The sequence below is a fragment of the Notolepis coatsorum genome, assembly GCF_963971535.1.
Source record: "Notolepis coatsorum genome assembly, chromosome: 3".
Lineage (NCBI taxonomy): Eukaryota > Metazoa > Chordata > Actinopteri > Aulopiformes > Paralepididae > Notolepis > Notolepis coatsorum.
In genome coordinates this window covers 34,956,084-34,975,100 of record NC_140167.1, presented here as the reverse complement: position 1 = coordinate 34,975,100, position 19,017 = coordinate 34,956,084, and the positions used below count along the sequence as shown (strand labels likewise).

At 40.4% G+C, this 19,017-nt stretch overlaps 1 protein-coding gene across 1 annotated transcript in view; it reads left to right on the top strand.

Moving 5' to 3' along the window:
• exd1 (exonuclease 3'-5' domain containing 1) overlaps window positions 1-19,017 on the top strand; it is a gene marked incomplete at both ends in the record, with an annotated part of 35,759 nt that overhangs the window by 4,804 nt on the left and 11,938 nt on the right. The window contains 6 exons of the mRNA XM_084311156.1: window positions 5,079-5,152; window positions 5,338-5,424; window positions 6,245-6,349; window positions 6,456-6,536; window positions 6,696-6,839; window positions 10,523-10,714. Of these exons, the coding sequence (XP_084167282.1) occupies window positions 5,079-5,152; window positions 5,338-5,424; window positions 6,245-6,349; window positions 6,456-6,536; window positions 6,696-6,839; window positions 10,523-10,714 (683 nt within the window). The remainder of the gene's footprint in view (window positions 1-5,078; window positions 5,153-5,337; window positions 5,425-6,244; window positions 6,350-6,455; window positions 6,537-6,695; window positions 6,840-10,522; window positions 10,715-19,017) is intronic.

Below are 19,017 nucleotides of genomic sequence, written 5' to 3'. Positions count from 1 at the left end.
ATTGTTTTATTTTGGTATAACTGGATTGTTTTTTCATCTCCTGTTTTAATTTTTTTTTCTATGATACATGTTTTTACTCTATTCTATGATTAATTGTATTTGTGATATATGCTAGGTGTATGTTATCTTGTGTATATGTATGTTGTTGGACCCCAGGAACGTTTAACTTTAAATTAAAAAAAAAAATTAAAAAAAAAAACGTTGGGAAGTATTTCGACATATACATGGGTACCTTAGTGGTGTAGTGTATCTTGTAGACCAGGCCCATTGCAAGTTGCTGTACTCTAAGCCATCCTAGGTTGTCAAAATGGGCAGGCGTGAGGTGGGTTCTAGGAGTAAGGTCAAGCAGTAGTAGTTTGTTTTGTGATGTTTGTAATCTTGTTTTTAGTGCCTTTGAGGTGCTAGCATAGTCGTAGTACCCTTGAATGAGTCTTAGTCTTCAGGGTATTTTTGTTTACCAGAGAGGAGATCCGTTACAAGAATCTTGTTTGTTGGTTGACTTTTTTGATTACATTGGGTGCCATCTTGTCACAGGAAAGATTTGCCTCTAGGATGGAACCCAGGTATGTAATTTCATCTTTCCTTGTGACAATATTGTCACCCACTGTAACAGAGTTGGTCTTGCTGAGTTTGTTATTTGATCCGAAGAGAATGGACTCTGTTTTACCCAGGTGTAATGATAGTTTTATCAGCGAGCCAGGTGCAGATTCTGCCGAGTTCTGAGCTGAGGGTTTGTTCAACCTGTAACTTGTTCTTGTCAGAGACCAGCAGGGCTGAGTCGTCCGTGAACGGGAACAAGTTGCAGTCACAAGCTGATGACATGTAATTTTGCATAAACTAGGAACAGTAACGGTCCTAGTATGCTTCCTTCCTTGTGAAACACCACATTTCACTGGGAGGGGGGGGGGGGGGGGGGAAAGGGTACAGTTTACCTCTACCATCTGTTCTCTCCCCTCCAGGTAGGATTGCATCCAGCTCACTGATAAACTATCAAAACCAATTGCTTTTAGCTTGTCAATCAGAATGGATTGATTGACTGTGTCGAAAGCCTTTTGGAGGTCCAGCAAATCTTCAGCGTATTGATTTGTCTGGGTGCTAAAAGTGTTACCATCCATGTAAAAACAATACATGCAAAATATTTTTGCAATACGAGGTGATTTAGAGGTGGAACGGTACATCAGTTTTTATGGCAAAGTGTCCCTTCACTCTATCCTCCCCCAACATGGCCTGCTGTTAGTGTGCGTGTGTGTGTATGTGCGTGCGTGCGCGTCTGTGTGTGTGAGTTACATGCACAAGTTTGCAACATTGTTACATTTCAAGCACGGAGACCTGTCCGCTGCCATATTCCCGCACCCTGTTTTGATGTGGTCGTTCAAATAGAGAAGGCATGTGTCAGTGGAGTGGGATGTTCTGAAGTCGGATTGGAATTCGTAGATTCGATTTTTTTTTGGGGACGTGTCCCTGTTTTATGGATAGGTTTATTATGTGATGACTGGGGTGATGGCGGCTGCTGAGTCTCTGAGGAAGTCTCTGAGGCGCTCAGTTTTTTGAGTACCTCATCTGTTGTTACCAATTCAAGTTTGAAGTTGTCTTTGCGGACCCCTGGGTTTTTGTAGTATGCTAGGATGTGTTCTACCCCAAAATGCCCTGAGTGGGAGGGTAGTTTATTAACCAGTGTTGTGGCTATGTTAGTGAAGAATATGTTTAAGTATTTGGCCACATCCAGCTTGTCTGTGATGAGTGTTTTCTGTCTTTGTGTTTATGTGTGTAAACCTGGTTTTTAGTTTTTTGCTGCAGCCTAGTTGGTTGTTGAGTAATTTCCAAAGTTTGCGGGGTTTGTTTTTGTTTTCCTCAGTTTTGTCATTCTTTTTTGCTATAGCCTTCAGTAAAACTAATATACTGCATCAGATGATACTTATATGACCATAAGGGTCTAAATAGCTTTTAGAGTTTTAGCCCATTTACTCATCAGCACACATATTTTGCATGACCCCTGACCATTTTATTTTTTAGACTTTTGCTTTGTTTACCATTTTTTTGCTGCGACAATTAGCTCTATAAGTCAGTGTGTGTGTGTGCGTGTGCGTGTTTGTTCATGCCAAGTGGGCATGGGAGTGGCCTATCGCATTGCAGCTATTGTGAATTTGCACAAGGTGAACATTATGGTGATAAACCATAGAATTACATGGAATAAACTAGGGTGGGCATTTGAAGCATATCAATATTCTATAAAAAAAATTGGTAACTTAACAGAACCACCCTCTACCCCCTCTAAAAATATGTTAAATGTATAGAACATAGAAGAAAAAAACTCAATAAATAGGCTGGTCAATCAGTGCAGTTGACACAAACAACCATTAGATATAGTCGAATATGTACTCTCCTGGGCCCTCATTCATCAACGTTGCGTACGCACAGATATGTGCTTAACCCGTGCGTACGACCATTTCTAAGCAAAGTGTGGGATTTATCAATTTGAACGTGAACTTGACTTTGTGCGTATGTCTACGCACAGCCCAGAGCATGCGTAGCTGGCGCCCGTTGGTAGAATATATTATTACAACAAGGAAATAAGCTTCTGTGCATTAGTTTCAACACTGGCGTGTTCTGTATGAACCGTAATTCATTATAGTTCATTGTAAAATAGCAACAGTAGTGTAATTATAGCATTTGGAATAATAGATCTTTATCTCCGAATGAATGCAGCATGGTTTATATAGCGTTATCGGAATATACAGGGTGTACTGACTGACTGCGCTCCGCGTAGCTCAACTCGTTATTATTTTGCGCACAGACCGCAGAAACACGGGAACGTTTTGATTATATTTAAAAGGCTTTACGTTAAACGAAACAAGTGGAATTTCGATATAGTGTTCTTCCCCCTTCCTACTGTATAAGAAAGAATAAAAAACGCATTGCAATGAGAACAGAGGGTGTATGTGTATTACAAAACCCTTGCAATAATGTGTCTTAAATGAATGAAAAGCATACATGCTCTGGACACAGAGCATATATCGTGTGGGTGATATGACTTGTATTATGCTTACAGAATTCCACGTATTTAGTTTTACAATGTCAAAGCCTTTTAATATAAATCAAAACGTTCCCGTATTTCTGCAATCTATGCACAAAATAATGAGTTGAGTTAGATACACACTCAGAACGTATTACATGCTGGTATGCTGAACTATTATATGAATATGATATGATATAAGGTATACACTGGTCCGTCCGCGAGGATAGCGACGAGGAGTTGGATAGCCATTAAATGCCATTTGAGAATATAGGCTATTAATGCAATGAAAACATATATTATTTAATGTTTTCATAAGCGTAAATATACAACAGCTAGATTAATGATCAAGTTAGTTTACTGTGCAGGTTTCGCAGGGCTGTGCATTGTGCTATTATATATGCGCAAGTTACTGTTGCATAATGTAGGCTATGGCTGCTATTATATGTAATTCATATAGGCTACCTAATAGTATATGATTTTTAGAGGCATCTATTTTGTTGTCGGTATTAGGCTAATACCGACAACAACAGGGGGGGGGGACCCTGATGTAAACAAGACAAACGTCTTTCTCTGGTCTGCATCCCCTTAACAATTGTGTGTATTGAGCCGTACTGTATTGTACCCATTCTGATCTGTTAAATAAAGTTTTCATTCATTCATTCATTCAAAATAGATGCCTCTAAAAATCATATTATAGCCAATCGAACACAACTAATAAAGGCATTCATATTACAGCACGGTTATAATGACACCACCAATGCCAAACAGTGGTCAACGAACGGTCTTTATTAGTATTTTGAGCTGTCCAGGCAGAATTGCAGCAATGGTCTTAGGGAGCCGTTGATATCTGACATCACCGTGTACAAGTCAGCCTTTTATTTATCCCATAACGCACGGGTTGTGTCTTCTTGGTTCGGCAGCGCCTCAGTGAACAATCTCCCGTGAAGTTTCTCAGAGTTCCGCTCGGGTCAGTCCATTATTTCACATCCCATGGGGGGTGTTTCATGACCATATATGGATAATCATGCACGATCACGGAGGAGCGTAGGACCTGTGTACGCATGGTTGATGAATCCCGTTTTTTTTGTGCATGCACACATTCTAAATTCTGTGCTTACGTATGAAAATAGAATACTTTCTAAGAAAAATTGATAAATGAGGGCCCTGGTCATGCTAACAAATTGATCGCTCCTTAGAAAACTTGCTTCCTACTGTATCGCCTTTCTGGTCCAATGTGTGCACTGTGCAGCGATTTATTAGACAAGAGGCTACCAATTTCTTAGTGCGACCAGGAGGTCAATGTAACATATTAATATTTGTGAGCGCTCTTAAATCCAAATGAGGTTTTAATTCTGCAATACTAGAATATAAACCAAATTTTTGTGTAAGAGCTCAGGCAAACATTTTATGGCCTCACACAAAGTCAGAGCCCCATTCATTGTCTATGGAGCGGCCTCAGATTTTACATCCCAGTTACATCACCGATTGGAGGGTTCTCTCTCTGATTACTAGCTTTAGGAGAGAGTGGTTCGTGTTCACAAATGCTGACTGTACTGTCCAGGGGCACAGGAAGAACATGTGTGAATTCTTAAAATAGGTGGCATTGCCCTGTTAAAGTCTAGTACTCTAAATCTGTATTGGTGTTGGGTGCATCCCTAATAGCTGTCCTACTGTTAAAGGGGAACAATGGCAGTGTTGTAGGCTACAACCCCCTAAATAATAATATAATTTTTAAATGGCCACGGCTTCCCTTTAAATCTGCAACTCTTTAGACAATTGTCCATAAAGTGCATGATGTATTCTGTTCCACAGGGGAATTGCTGACCACAAACTTGAAGGCTGCTTGACTGTGGAAGAGTTTCAGCCATACCGGAGGAGCATTGTATATGGTGAGTTATTTTAAAGGGATGAAAAGACGTGGTCTATTTTTGCAGAGTGCACATCCGTTCTGTGTTCTTCCTGTGCGTCTTCATACACTCTTTGTTGTTTTCCTTGATGAGATGTCTTCCATATAAAAGCATTCATTGTGATGGTTCTTCAAGATGATTGGTCTTTCTTGCAGATGACGACGAGGATAATGGGCAGTATGTCGACTTTGTGGTCATCGACGAGTTTCATGAGAGGTTTGGACCTGCAGTGAGTTGCTCTACACCTCTTTTCTTTATCCATTCTATTTGTTGTTGCCTTCCGCCATGAGTATCACAGCAAAACCTTTGACCATTTTCTTCAGTCTGTTAAAAGACCTAGTAAAGAGGCGTGACCTGCACCCTGATGTCACAACAACCCTTTAACGTGGTTGGTCATCCTCTGTCCGTCTCTAGATGATGAACATCAAGCGGCAGCAGGTGATTGGCCTTGGGACTGATGGAGTCGGGGTATTCCAGCATGAGAGACTCTGCTGGATCCAGGTGAGGAAAGGGAGAGAGTGATGAGAGTTTGTGTGGGAGGCGGGAGAAAACAAGGGAGATTTTTTGTAGATTGATTCGATTAGATTCAAATGTATTTTCATTACAATGAAAAGAAGTTTGGCATCCAACCAGAGTGCAAATGTAGCAGTAAAGTGCAACAGCAATATATAATGTACAGGTAATTAAACTGGGTAAAAAATATACAAATTAGTACTACGGAGTGTAGTGCTAATCAGATGTATGTACCAAGTTGTAGTATAATATGTACAGTGATACAGGTGTAAAGACAGTATGGTAGTAGTAGTAGTCATACTGGCCACCAGCAGCATAACTACAGTAGTAAGAGTAGGATATGTATAGATATAGTATCTACAGATATGTAAAAGGACTATGTGCAGGAAAATACAGACCGGTGTGGATAGATGTGTGGTGAGAATAAATATTTATATATATATATAAGTAAGTATATAGATGGGTTATATGCCGGTATGTTCATTGTGTATATTTTATTCAAATAAATAAAGATTGTATGAGAATCCAAGGCAACATCTTTTAAAGGCTGTTTTCAAAAGCGCAATGTTCCATGAGAGATTACCGTCCAAACTATTTGGTCAATCTTTGCAAGGCACATCTCATTTCATTGCTCTGGATATGTACTTGAATATCGTGTGGCAGAAAGATACAGTTTGAAACGCGACTATTGTTTTGCACAATTTAACATTTTAACAATTTGTCCAAGCGAAGCAACAGTTGTGATTGGAGGATCAAGAAAAGGATGCAGGGCAATTTAAATTTGTGGCTTATTCAAACATTTCTGTAGATTGCGACCAAGAACACAGTGTACCTCTTCGACATCCTGGTGCTTGGAGCCCCTGCCTTTAAGAACGGCCTCTCCATGATCCTGGAAAGTAAATGCATACTAAAGGTGAGCAAAGTAAAACATTTTGGTAAGCAAATACAATCCAGTTGAAATAGTGTGTAAATAAAATGAAAATAAATAGTCAAATAAAACATATGCCTCTCTGAAATAGGTCACCCACGACTGCAGAATGATTTCTGGATGTCTGACAGCTCAGTTTGGAGTCAATCTGACCAATGTCTTTGACACACAGGTACAAGAATCTCTCGGGGAAACATGCAGTATCTCAGGAATGAAGCTCTTATTGTCTCTCATTAAGTCACCTGGCTGGGTGTTTGTACAGTGTTTTGTTGGTAGATCTATTTGTTCAGTTTTCTCATATTTTGTCCCCTGCTTTTCTGGACGTGTTCAGGTTGCAGACGTCCTGTGCTTCTACACAGAGACGGGGGGCTTACTCCCAGACAGAGTCAGCACTCTAGAAGAGGTTGTGAACCTCCATCTGAAGATGCCCTCCTCCAAGCTCGCCTCCCTCAAGATCAAGTCACACCTTACCAAGGTACACAGCCCTCGGTCCGAGTTCCTACGGTCATGGAAAACCTACTGTATAGGGATTTTAACATTCAGTTTTTCGGGCCTCTGGGTAAAATCGCAGGAAAACGATGTCCCAATGGTTTTTGAATTTAGTCATGGAAACGTGTTTTATTTATTTTATTTTCACTCAGTCAAATGATGAATGTCAAGCTTGGCTGCTGGTGAATCTCATTATATAATCGTGAATAACTATTAAGTGCCAAGTGATCAACGCTGCCCAAAATAATGTCTGGCACGTTCAAATAATCTAGTCAACAGTTTGACCAAATGTCATGGAGATGGCATTATTTGATCAGCAACAACGTGTAGAAACCCTGCCCAGTGGTTCCTTTACAGAGGTTTATTTGTGGTGGTGGTCCACCACAATATCAAACGGGCCCACCATGAATAGATTTCCCCAAATGAGACAATAACACAGTGAATAATGTCTGTATGCACACAGTCCTTTCAGCTGTGTATATTGCTCGTCTCAGCTCACTACCACAGACCTGTGGGTTCACTGACCCTGTGGTTTGAAAGAAATCAGTACTGTAACAATTTTTGGTACATATTCAAAAGTGTTATATTCTTACAATAGGCTCTCAAGTTTATGACTAAATTGAGGAAATAAAATGAGTGTGGCATCATTCTGTTTAGAAAATCGAATGACATGTACCAATTATACACAAAATAATTAGCCACATTGCATACAGGACTTTGCATATAACATATACTGGACTTTGCATACAACGTTGCAAATAACATTTACATTTAGCTGATGCTTTTATCCAAAGCGGCTTAAAGGTTATGTACGACAAGACAGCAGGAAGGGTACAACTGTTTCAACTGAGTAACAATGTGTCATCAAACAGTGTTGAAACCTGGGTGCTACAGTCTTGAGTGCATAGTAGTAAAGACATATTAGTATAGTAGGTAGTAACATAAGCAATGATTTTTTTGTGTGGAAAAGTGCTATTTATTAATTTCTTTTATACATTTCTTCCCCTTAATTTCAGATATTACTTTGGATATGTAATTATAAAATTACTATGTGATGATGACCGATCTTTTCTAAACAAATTTCTTTGTGTGTGTATTTGCAATGTACAAAGAAGGTCGAAAGTAATTTAACTGAAAATTCAGACATGGCCATGGGTGGCAATCATTTCCATTATGGAATTCGCAGTACATTTCTTTTTGTTATTGGGTCATCGCTTTAGCACCATTACGGTGTCTTGTCACTCGTTGAAGACTGGGTTGTTGCGACTGAGCTCCACTCTTGCTACCAGCATGGCTTTTGAAGAACGCTATCGGTGCCATACAGGCAGGACATTTGCAGATACTGTAGTGGGAAATAATATTCCGGATTAAAGGTTTTCACGAATGAACACGGTACTTTATTGATTACATGCAAAAACCTACTTGCAAGGAAGAACTGGCAAAACACTGAATCATTACATGTTTTATACATATTTATCTGTCAACTAACCCTACCACCCTCTCAACTTATTGGCTAAAAGGCTCCTGAACTGCCACCTGATCTCTATTGGATTGTGTACATACGTAGTAATTTTACTTAAGTCACCTTAATCTTTCTTGTCGTACTATCCTGACTTTCTGTCATACTCATGGGTAGGTGGGTTTCTAAACATCCACGGCACGTCCACAGCTAAAACACGCCATCAGACCTCTATGTATTATGTATCTTAATTATTCACAAGTACATAACCATTTATAGTTAGATTTTCCAGCACATAATATATACAGTATATATCTGTACAAGGCCCGTATTTAGGGTGACCAGGTCAAAATGGTTCAGTCGCAGGACAGCAGCACTGCTTTTGCGGGACAATGCGGGGCAAAAAAAAAAAGGTATTTAAATTTGTTTTATTGCTAATTAAAATTAAATAAATGTTTTTATTATAATGCCTATATATCATATTCGACGCAGACGGTAGGCTATATATAGCTCATTTTGTTATTAATCTTATTAAACTCACCTCCGGTTTTGGGGATATTAGCCTCCGGATTCTATTGCCCCCTTCCCTCTGGACAGTGTCCCGGCGATACTCCCCGTGTATTCTGTTATTATAACAAACAGACCCTCTGATTGATTCAGTTCTCAATAATAGTCGGGCCAGACTTGCTGAACAACTATATGTGACGTCCCCCTCTCCTCCATGTGTGATGGTGAAGCTCCTGTCAGTGGCAGATCCTGCATTCTACCTTTTGGGGATCATCTGAAACGGTGTTCTGTGAAATTCTACTATACCTGCTGGCACGCATGGCGCACGCATTCGCATGACCCACAATCGTTCACACTACAATATCCTGCCACCTTGCTGACGAACGTCTTGTTGAGTCTTGTTGTTGATATATCTTAAACAATATCTTAAACATATGTTTTTCATTGCACCTTTTGAACTGTATATGCATGTAAATATTTGCATGTAATTGGCTTTGCAGCCGAATGTATTTGTAGATGATAAAATGTCGGTACACCTGTTGGAATTCGGAGTGAACTATAGGGTGACGTCACCCAGCTGTCCAAACATATAGGCGATTCGCGCTACGGCAGCAGTTCTCAGCAGAGTAGTAGAATTTCGCAGAACACCGGCTCGGACAGGTGACAGGCAGCGCGACTCGAGTGAGCTGCTCAGCAGCCTCGGCTGGAGATGCATCCTGCTGCAGGACCACAGCACCGATACTCTCAGGACCGTGACACTTTGCGGACCCACACTCTCCACTCAGCCATTGGGTGGGACGGTCACGTGACCCAAATCAGCCAATGGGAGCGAGGGTCTGGAGAGTGTGGGCCCGCAAAGTGTCGCGGTCCTAAATGTGTCGGTGCTGTGGTCCTGCAGATGGATACTATTGCTCGGCTGCGCAATGCATTGGTTTGTGACGTCGCCCGATTTTTTTATTTTAAATATAAGAGGGTATTGGAACGAGGCATTAAATTAACAACATTTAAAACATTTTTAAATAATAATCTTTGAAAGATAAAAAATAAAAAATATAATTTTTTTTTTTTTTTATATATCTTTGAATTGCAGGACATTGCTTTGTTGTTGCGGGACGCGGGACAAACGGCCCAATATCAGGACTGTCCCGCGAGTCGCGGGACAGGTGGTCACCCTACCCGTATTATCTGTTGTATCTGATGGGTCTGGTGCTCGTTTGTATGGTATCTCAGGAGGAGAAGCGGATGTATTGCACACGTCCGTGCCCTGTTTGTATGGTATCTCAGGAGGAGAAGCGGATGTATTGCACACATCCGTGCCCTGTTTGTATGGTATCTCAGGAGGAGAAGTGGATGTATTAAGATAAGATAAGATATTCCTTTATTGATCCCCTTGGGGAAATTCAGGCATCATGGCAGCATGGGGGGGAGGGGGGGAGGGGTACAGGTAGTAAAACAACACAGTATACAGGTAGTAAAAGACAACACAGGCAGTGTAAACAATTTGATCAATATGGTCAATATAATTTACTATCTGACTAGCTGAGGAATATTCACATTCACATTACACACGTTTGTGCCCTGCTTGTATGGTATCTCAGGAGGAGAAGTGGATGTATTGCACACGTCCGTGCCCTGTTTGTATGGTATCTCAGGAGAAGTGGATGTATTACACACGTTTGTGCCCTGTTTGTATGGTATCTCAGGAGGAGAAGCACGTGTTTTACACACGCCCGTGCCCTGCGCCCCTGCTGAAGGTGATGGCTCTGTCGGTGATTCACCTGCAGCCTCTCAGGCTGACGCTGCTGGACACCCTGATGGCCGACTGCAACAGCCTGGTGGACTCGTACCTCAGCAGCAGCCGCGAGGAGCCCGTCTACATGCAGCACATAGGCATGGTTAGAAATCCACACGCGTGCATTCATTCTGACACACAACACTGTTGTGAAATCTCTTGCTCTTTCTAAATGAAATCTGTGCTGTTGAGCGAAAACCTCACATTGCCAATTTTGGTTATTTTCGTGTGTTGAATTGTCACATTCAGTGTGAGAAAGTGAGAAAGTCATGGCTGTGAAACTCAAAACCCATTATAGATCTTAAAAATATATATTTTTTAATCAGTTTTCTTTTTTTTGTATCTTGAAAGGTTTACCCTTTTTGAGATGTGTTTTTTGCCCCACAGCAGCTACAGTATAGCTATTTAAGCAATAGCTCACTTTAGACTGTGATATATGGTTATTATATCACCGCTAAGGGCCGCTGTTCAGCCCAAAGCAGGGCAGATATTACGGCCTGAAGTGAGCTATTGCTTTTATAAAACGGTCATCAAGTATGGCAATATGAAAGTTATAGACTCATTCCAGTTTAACATTTTTATTAATAATGTAATAAATAATTTATACAAGGAAATGGGTCCCCCTGACTGCCTGCAGATAGCTAGTGCGAGCTGGTTGCTGCACAACGTACACACGGACACTAGCTTGTAGGGCTAATCTATTATGGCAAAACTCATGCCACAATGATTTTGATATTGAAATCCTGACTAAACTCTTTCAGTGCCGGGCGTATCGCTTATCTTTACAGCTAGAATGCCAGCTTGATAGTCGTTTCCGCGGTCGTTTCACTGTTTGCGAAGCTGTGTGTGTGTTCTGTATTATAGCTGTGAAGACATGGTGTGGCTCATTTTGACAAACATTACTTGTGGTGCAACATGGGAATAATAGTTTGTTTCCACACGCTGTAGTTTGTAGTTTATTACTCGCTAAACATCGCGCATTTCCAAGATAATCCAGTCTTTTTTCATAGATTGCGAGATAAAACGTGTTATGTGCAATAAGCCCAAACTGTTCTGGTTGATCCCCTGAAACCCTAGCCCCTTTCGTGACTGTGATGCACGCCAACATGGTTTGGCCGAGTGAATCCACAGTCACTTGCTACTCCATAGCAAACCAACCTAGATTTACCATGAAGAACTGGTTCTGCCCGAACCGCTCATTATACAAGTATTACAGAGACATTTCAAAGGTACTCGCAGTTGCACGAGGGTTTCAGACAGAGAAACGTGATGGTTTGAAAGCTCGGCGTTGCTAATAAACATTTAAAAAATAAATATAAACGTGTAAACACACCGAGGCGGCGTTGCATCAAAATGGCTTTTCTCTTCTTCTGCATTTGTGACATGCCTGGTGCGCCCAGCAATCGCAGCGCTGCAGAAGAAGAGAAGAAGCCATTTTGATGCAACGCCGCCTCTGTGATGTTTACACGTTTATAAAAATTATTTAAAATGTTTATTAGCAACGCCAAGCTTTCAAACATCACGTTTCTCTGTCCGAAACCCTCGTGCAACTGTGAGTACCTTTTGAAATTTCTCTGTGATACTTGTGTAACGAACGGTTCGGGAAGAACCAGTTCTTCATGGTAAATCTAGGTTGGTTTGCTATGGAGTAGCAAGTGACTGTGGATTCACTTGGCCAAACCATGTTGGCGTGCATCACAGTCACGAAAGGGGCTACTGAAACCCCAAATACTCTCAAATCAAAGGTATATGACATGTATATGTACCTTCACAAAATCCTCAAGGGGGGGGGGGGGGGTTAGGCCCGTTTCAGGGTCGTTTTAACTCAAAACTGTTGCAGAGCATGTTTTTTTTTTTTTTTTTTTTTTTTTTTTCCCAAGATATTTCTATTTCTTTCCCTTTTTACACAAACGACAAAAAGACATTGAAATTAAAAGATTGACATTGAAATACATATACATATACAAAAAAATATATAATAATAATAAAAATTACAAAAATATAAAGCAACACAAACAGGCATGAAGTGTTCTGTATAGAGGCACAAGGCTTATTACAAGAATGCAAAAAGAAAATAAATTAAATACATTTTTTTATGAACAGGCATGACTTTGAATAAATGTAACTCGCATCTTGGGTACGTAATACAGATACACTCATTAAAGTAAATGATAAGGGGCGCCCTCGTGGCGCATACCATAGTGCCTCGCGCACCTACGCGGCCGACCCGGGTTCGATCCCAGCTCCCGTCGTTATTTGTTGCATGTCCTCTCCACCTCTAAATGATAAATGAAATTACAATAAACAAACTGAGCCCTCCCAGTAACCTACCCCCCCTATTTCCGCCCAAGCGCAGCTCCAGCCATAATATCTATGGCTCCGGCAGCTAACAACGTTCGGTTCATATCGATACTCTTATTTTGAAAATCCTGTGGCAAGTCTCAGACTAGTATTTACTGAGGATGGCCAGATAATGTTGATATTTAAACATAACAAATATAATACATAATAAATGTATACATGATCATGCAACATAAAAAAAATTAGGAACTGTTTGGGAGAGGGAGGTAGGGAGGGGTTTTAGGTTGTGAGTTCCAAAAAAATTTACTTCAAGTTTAAAGCTCAATATATCAAAACGTGGCACTTTACAGTGAACAGGAGGTCTATTTGTATTAAAAACAATAGATTGTTTTTCATTTAAATGTCTGGAAGAGCTAAATATATTTTTTTCAAATTATATTTTCGTTACCTTTTTTGAGTTGATCTAAATGTTACTGATTGTGTTAAATGGGCTTATGATATCGTCTCATATCGATTGCAGTCACCTGCATCGTATCGTATCGTGGCAGACTTTGTGATATCGGCAAATATCGTATCGTTGTCCAAAGAATCGATATCGTATCGTATCGTGATGAAACTGGTGATTCCCACCCCTAGTAGAGTCCATACCTCCAACACTAAATCCCATAATTCCTTACACGTAACGTGTAGGGGTGGGACGATACATCGATCCAGATCGATACATCGATGTAATTATCAACAATCGAATCGGATCGATGCGATGTAATAAGATCGATTCATATCGATACTCTTATTTCGAAAATCCTGTGGCGAGTCTCATATCCGCCCAAGAACAACAGCAGTAGCTCCGTGTGTGTAGATGTTACAGCATAGCATTCTCCCTTTCTGTGTGTGTGTGTGTGCGCGCGTCTTTGGAAAGACCAGATGAGGTCAGAGGAGTTTGATGTTTAAATGTTATTTAAACATAAACAATATAATACATAATAAATGTAGGCCTATACATGATCATGCAACATCAACAAATTGTTGTAGGAACGGTTTGGGAGAGGGAGGTTGTGAGTTTTGAGTTCCAAAAAATTTAGCTTAAAGTTTAAAGCTCAATATATAAAAACGTGGCACTTTACAGTGAACAGGAGGTCTATTTGTATTAAAAACAATAGATTGATTTTCCTTTAAATGTCTGGAAGAGCTCAAAAATACAAATGTCAAATGATATTTTCATTACCTTTTTTTTGTTGATCTAAATGTTACTGATTGTGTTAAATGGGCATATGATATCATCTCATATCGATCGCAGGCACCTGAATCTAATCGTATCGTATTGTATCGTGAGAGACTTTGTGATATCGGCAAATATCGTATCGTTGTCCAAAGAATCGATATCGTATCGTATCATGATGAAACTGGTGATTCCCACCCCTAGTAACGTGTCTGGCTGTGTGATGTCAACTTGTCAGCATGAAAATGACAGCCAAACATGGCACTGCAAATAACACAAATACAATAGGCACATTTGTGACTGTTACAAATATAACACGTTTTATACTTGTGCTACAAGATTTTGGCCTGTGCTACAAAACTATCAACCTCTGTAGCACTGGCGGACTCGGGTTCAAAAACGTGCGCTAAAGTGCCCTTTTGAGTGGCGAAAAATGAGAGGGTGTGCCCTATTGGTGCTCTTCCAATGGTCTAAACTTTACCATGTGCCCCACGGTTAAATAATGTCACACAAAAGTGCCCTTTTGAGTGGCGAAAATGAGAGGACATGCTCATTGGTGCCCCTCCAATGGTCTAAACTTGACCATGTGCCCTGACAGTTGAAAAACGTCATGCTAAAGTGCCCTATTGAGTGGTGAAAACATAGCAAGAAAATGAAATAACGTGTCTTAATGACTGCTCTGTTAGTGGATAAAATGTGATGCAGCTTACTAGGGCAGGCTTTCCCAAAGTGGGTGCCATGATGAAGACAGTCTAGGAGTGTTGCAAAATAGTTAAACCCTGCTTATATTCTAAACACATTATATGGCCATTAGCAAATATTTTCTGAGTCTTTGCAAGGAACCGATGGGCTAATATCTAGCTAACATTTTGATGTTTCTCGATCTGCACTGTCCCTATTTTTCCCCCAATGTATACTTTAGGTTAGGTTAGAGTAAGTTAATTTAACTGAGGCACAAAGTCCAAGCATGCTGGGAACTTGAGGCACAACTCTGAGCAGCCCTGTCACTACAATATTCCATCCATTTAAGTTTTCAGTTTTAGACACATCCCCTCTTGAATGTTCAGATGCCAGAGGGCTTAATGCAGTCTGAGCTGTAACCCTGCATCCTACTGCTGTGTGTGAGGTAATATAGCAAGCTTTCTTTGAAGTTGCAAAGATTGAGTTTGTTTGACCAATTATGCATTACTAGTAAATAGTATACTAATGTATGTACACTGCAAGTGCTTTTATTGATGGCAGTATGTTTTAGCCTAGGCTACTGTAGGCTAGCTGTATTACTACTGTAGCTAGCTAACTAAACAGGTACCTTGCTTAGCTGATTCTATGCTAACCTGTGTTCTCAATTTAGAAATAAAGTGTACAAATTATTTTAGGATCATTTGTGCAAGATATACCCATAGCACTTTAAAGTTCAGTGTGAATTGCTTTTTAAAGCTAACTTAAGAGTAGTAAACTTAAAAGTGGGTTTAGCATTGGCCTATATTCTATGATTACAGAATGCCAAGGAGAGAAAGGAATCGGAAGAATATTAAAGAGGTGAGAGAGGAGGGGGGGCACAGTGAGAGAGGAGGGGGGGGGGGTTACTTAAGCATTACATCACACGCAGGAGTGGTTTGTGACCAATAAACCATGCCTAGGGGTGGTTGTTAGGCCCGAGGCGCAGCCGAGGGTCGTTAGACCCCCCTAGGCATGGTTTATTGGTCACAAATCACGACTGCACGTGGTGTAAAGCTTTTATACAACTGCCAGATTCATCCAACCTTATTTCTATACAATAAACACACATTAATCGAAGATTTATTGAAAAAACCATCCGCCAGAAAAAGTAGTTCCCACAACTCCATGTGGAAGCAGCTTGAAGTGCATCCAACCAAACTAACACATCCAACTGTGTATTATTGGAATGATTGAGAGAAGTTGCCTCATGTGGAAGCAGCTTGAAGTGCATCCAACCAACTAACACATCCAACTGTGTATTATTGGAATGATTGATTGAAAATTTTATTACCAGATGCAGAATATAAAGTAGGTAAAACAAATTAAAACGTTTTCTTTGCCCTATAGGAAAAAAACGTTTTCTTCGCCCTATTTTTTTATTTATTTCTTTTAGCCTAAACTTAACCAGTTGGAAACCAGGGGTACAGTAATAAAATTAGCAATCAACCAATCAATCAATTCAATAGACCATGCTCACTTAAAACAGCGCTGCTTCTCTCTCAGTCTGACTCCCCCGCTGTTGCAGACAGGAGTGTGTGTGTGTGTGTGTGTGCGTGTGTGTGTATGTGTGTGTGTGTGTTTGTGGGTACGCCAGCGTCGGACAGTGTGTGAGAGAGAACGCTGCAGTCAGTAGAAAGTAGGAAGGAAGAAATTTAAATCAATCAATTAATCTATCAATCAATCCGCGATTTTTCTTTTGTTCTAGATTGAGTCAAGACCCATCAATTACATCATCCAACATTGTTTAAAGGACTAACACATTCCCCTTGACAGAATCGCTTCATATTTAGTCGTTATGGTGCTTTCAACATAACCATTTGTTGTCCGCGATCTTGTTTTCTCCCGGAGTGAGCCGGGGAGGGTTATGTGATTCGGTTGTGGGCGGGTCCTGAGCCCAGGACCGTGGATTGTTGCCAATAAAGACGTGTGAATGGCCAATCAGAATCGAGAAATTTGCATGCCGTTGTATAATGAATATTAAAAAGCAGCTGAAAATGCTGCGAGAGGCAGCTTCTCTTTGAAAAATGTTGTCCAAAGCAATAATAGTAAGGGAGGAGATAAGGATACAGGTATGTATTTGTAAGTCCTCACTACTAGCTATGTGTACAAGCTTGTCTCACAGAGCCATAGTTTGGATTATAACTGAGCATCTGGTGCTAACATGGTCAATAATGCTTATTTTGGACAGAAAATTCTGTCTTAAACATTTAAATTGACCAACCATAGATCCTTTTTATTCCAATCAAGGCAAGAGGGCTAGTGGTAGTGCTATATGACATATTATTTTATAATTACAATTATAACATTGTAGGCTACAGTACGAATATTATATACAGTACAATTATATTACTATTATAAAACAAATATAATTTGCTCCACCTTAGATAAAGACAGTACAGACAATGAAGATGGAGATATTCAAGAGGGAAATGATGATATCAGGAAGAGAGATGGTGAAGAAGTGGAGGAAAGAGAAAATGCAGATGATTCTATGGAGAGAAATGATGAAGAAGTTGAGGAAAGAGAGAATGCAGATGATGCTATGGAGAGAAATGATGATGAAGACGGCCATGGAGATGCTAAAGAAAGCGAGGATGAAAATGATGATGGGGAGAGAAATTATTAAAACGACAAATAACTTGAATGCTCTCCTGTTGCCATTAAAATATCCCACTGATCCAGCCAGTATCCAGGTACAATATATTAAGTTTAATGGAGAGAATGGGGAAGATAGAGAGGGGGGAGGGAGAGATAGAGGAGAGAAGGAGAGGACAGGAGGAGAGAAGGAGAGGACAGGAGGAGAGAAGGGGAGTACAGGAGGACAGAAGGAGAGGGCAGGAGGAGAGAAGGAGAGGACATGAGGAGAGGAGGAGAGAAAGGAAGAAGCTCAACGGCACTCAAATTAACTTCAACTTTTAAACTTTTATATCCTGTAAAATATATGTTGTAAATAGCTTTTAAAAAATAGGTTCACTATTTTTCAACCCAGACCATATTAAAATGCTGTTTCCCAAATATTTATATTCCTCACTGATATCTTTAGCATTGAGAAATGTACCACTGCAGCAATGGTTTAGGGCAGGCCTGTAAACACCACGATAATCTACTTTTCAAACACCATGACAATGAGGTGAAATAAACATTTTAAAGGTGTATTGTTCCCTGTGTTTTTATCATAGAGGTGTGGTTATACTATTAATCTGGATTGTCTATGTTATTCTAATGTTAATCTTAATCAAGGATGAAGACTATTTCACCATACATGATGCATCATAGCTTTTTGCTCACTGATGGGGTCCCATGTTGTGCAGTAGGTGCCCTTTTCTTCTTTTCGCCCCCCCCCTGCCTTTCAAACAGCCTGAGTCCGCCACAGCACCAGTGCTATGTGCAAAAAAAAGTTAACATACAGCCCTACAGACATGATGTGACCCATGTACTGCATATTTTATACTGAGGAAGAAAAACGGAGCAGGATTGGTAAACGGGAGTGGGATGGGAGTGGGATTCTATAAAAGTTTGGCTCGGGATTGGGACGGGATTGGGATCAGTCCTCTGTCGTAGTGGGAGGGATTTTTTCGAAACTCTCACTTGGGATTGGGATGGGATGGGATTATTTCTGTGTGAGTGGGAAGGAGCGGGAGTCAAAATCCACTCGCATGTCAGCCTCTAATTCACACACACAAGCTTCATCTACGTATTTAACGACTGGGAGTGGCTGGGGTGGGATCTAGCATCTAATCAGTGTCCGCTCGACAGGTACAGGAGAGCTCCGATAGATCCAGCATGTCAGTTCACACAGGAAGGAGCGACTCCTTGGACACCAGCCCAGGTCAGCTCACCCAAAAAGGAGAGGCCTGACAGACATAACAGTACAGTTCACCTGGGAAGGAGAAACCCAGCAAACCAGACTATATTTGAGAGAGCAGGTGAATATCGGGATCATGCGGGAGGCAGACGCTGTAGTTCGTTAACATGGCTTATAAAGGGCTGCCATATGTTGTAAAATGTTGTACTTGAACCCCTGATAGTGTATTTTCTTTTTTCTTTTTTCAGATTTCTATAACCTTTATTTACCCAGGCAAGCAAGTAAGAACAAATTCAGATTTTATTTATTGTCAAAAGTATGCATAATGTTATGTTAATTCCACAACAAGACATATGTACGG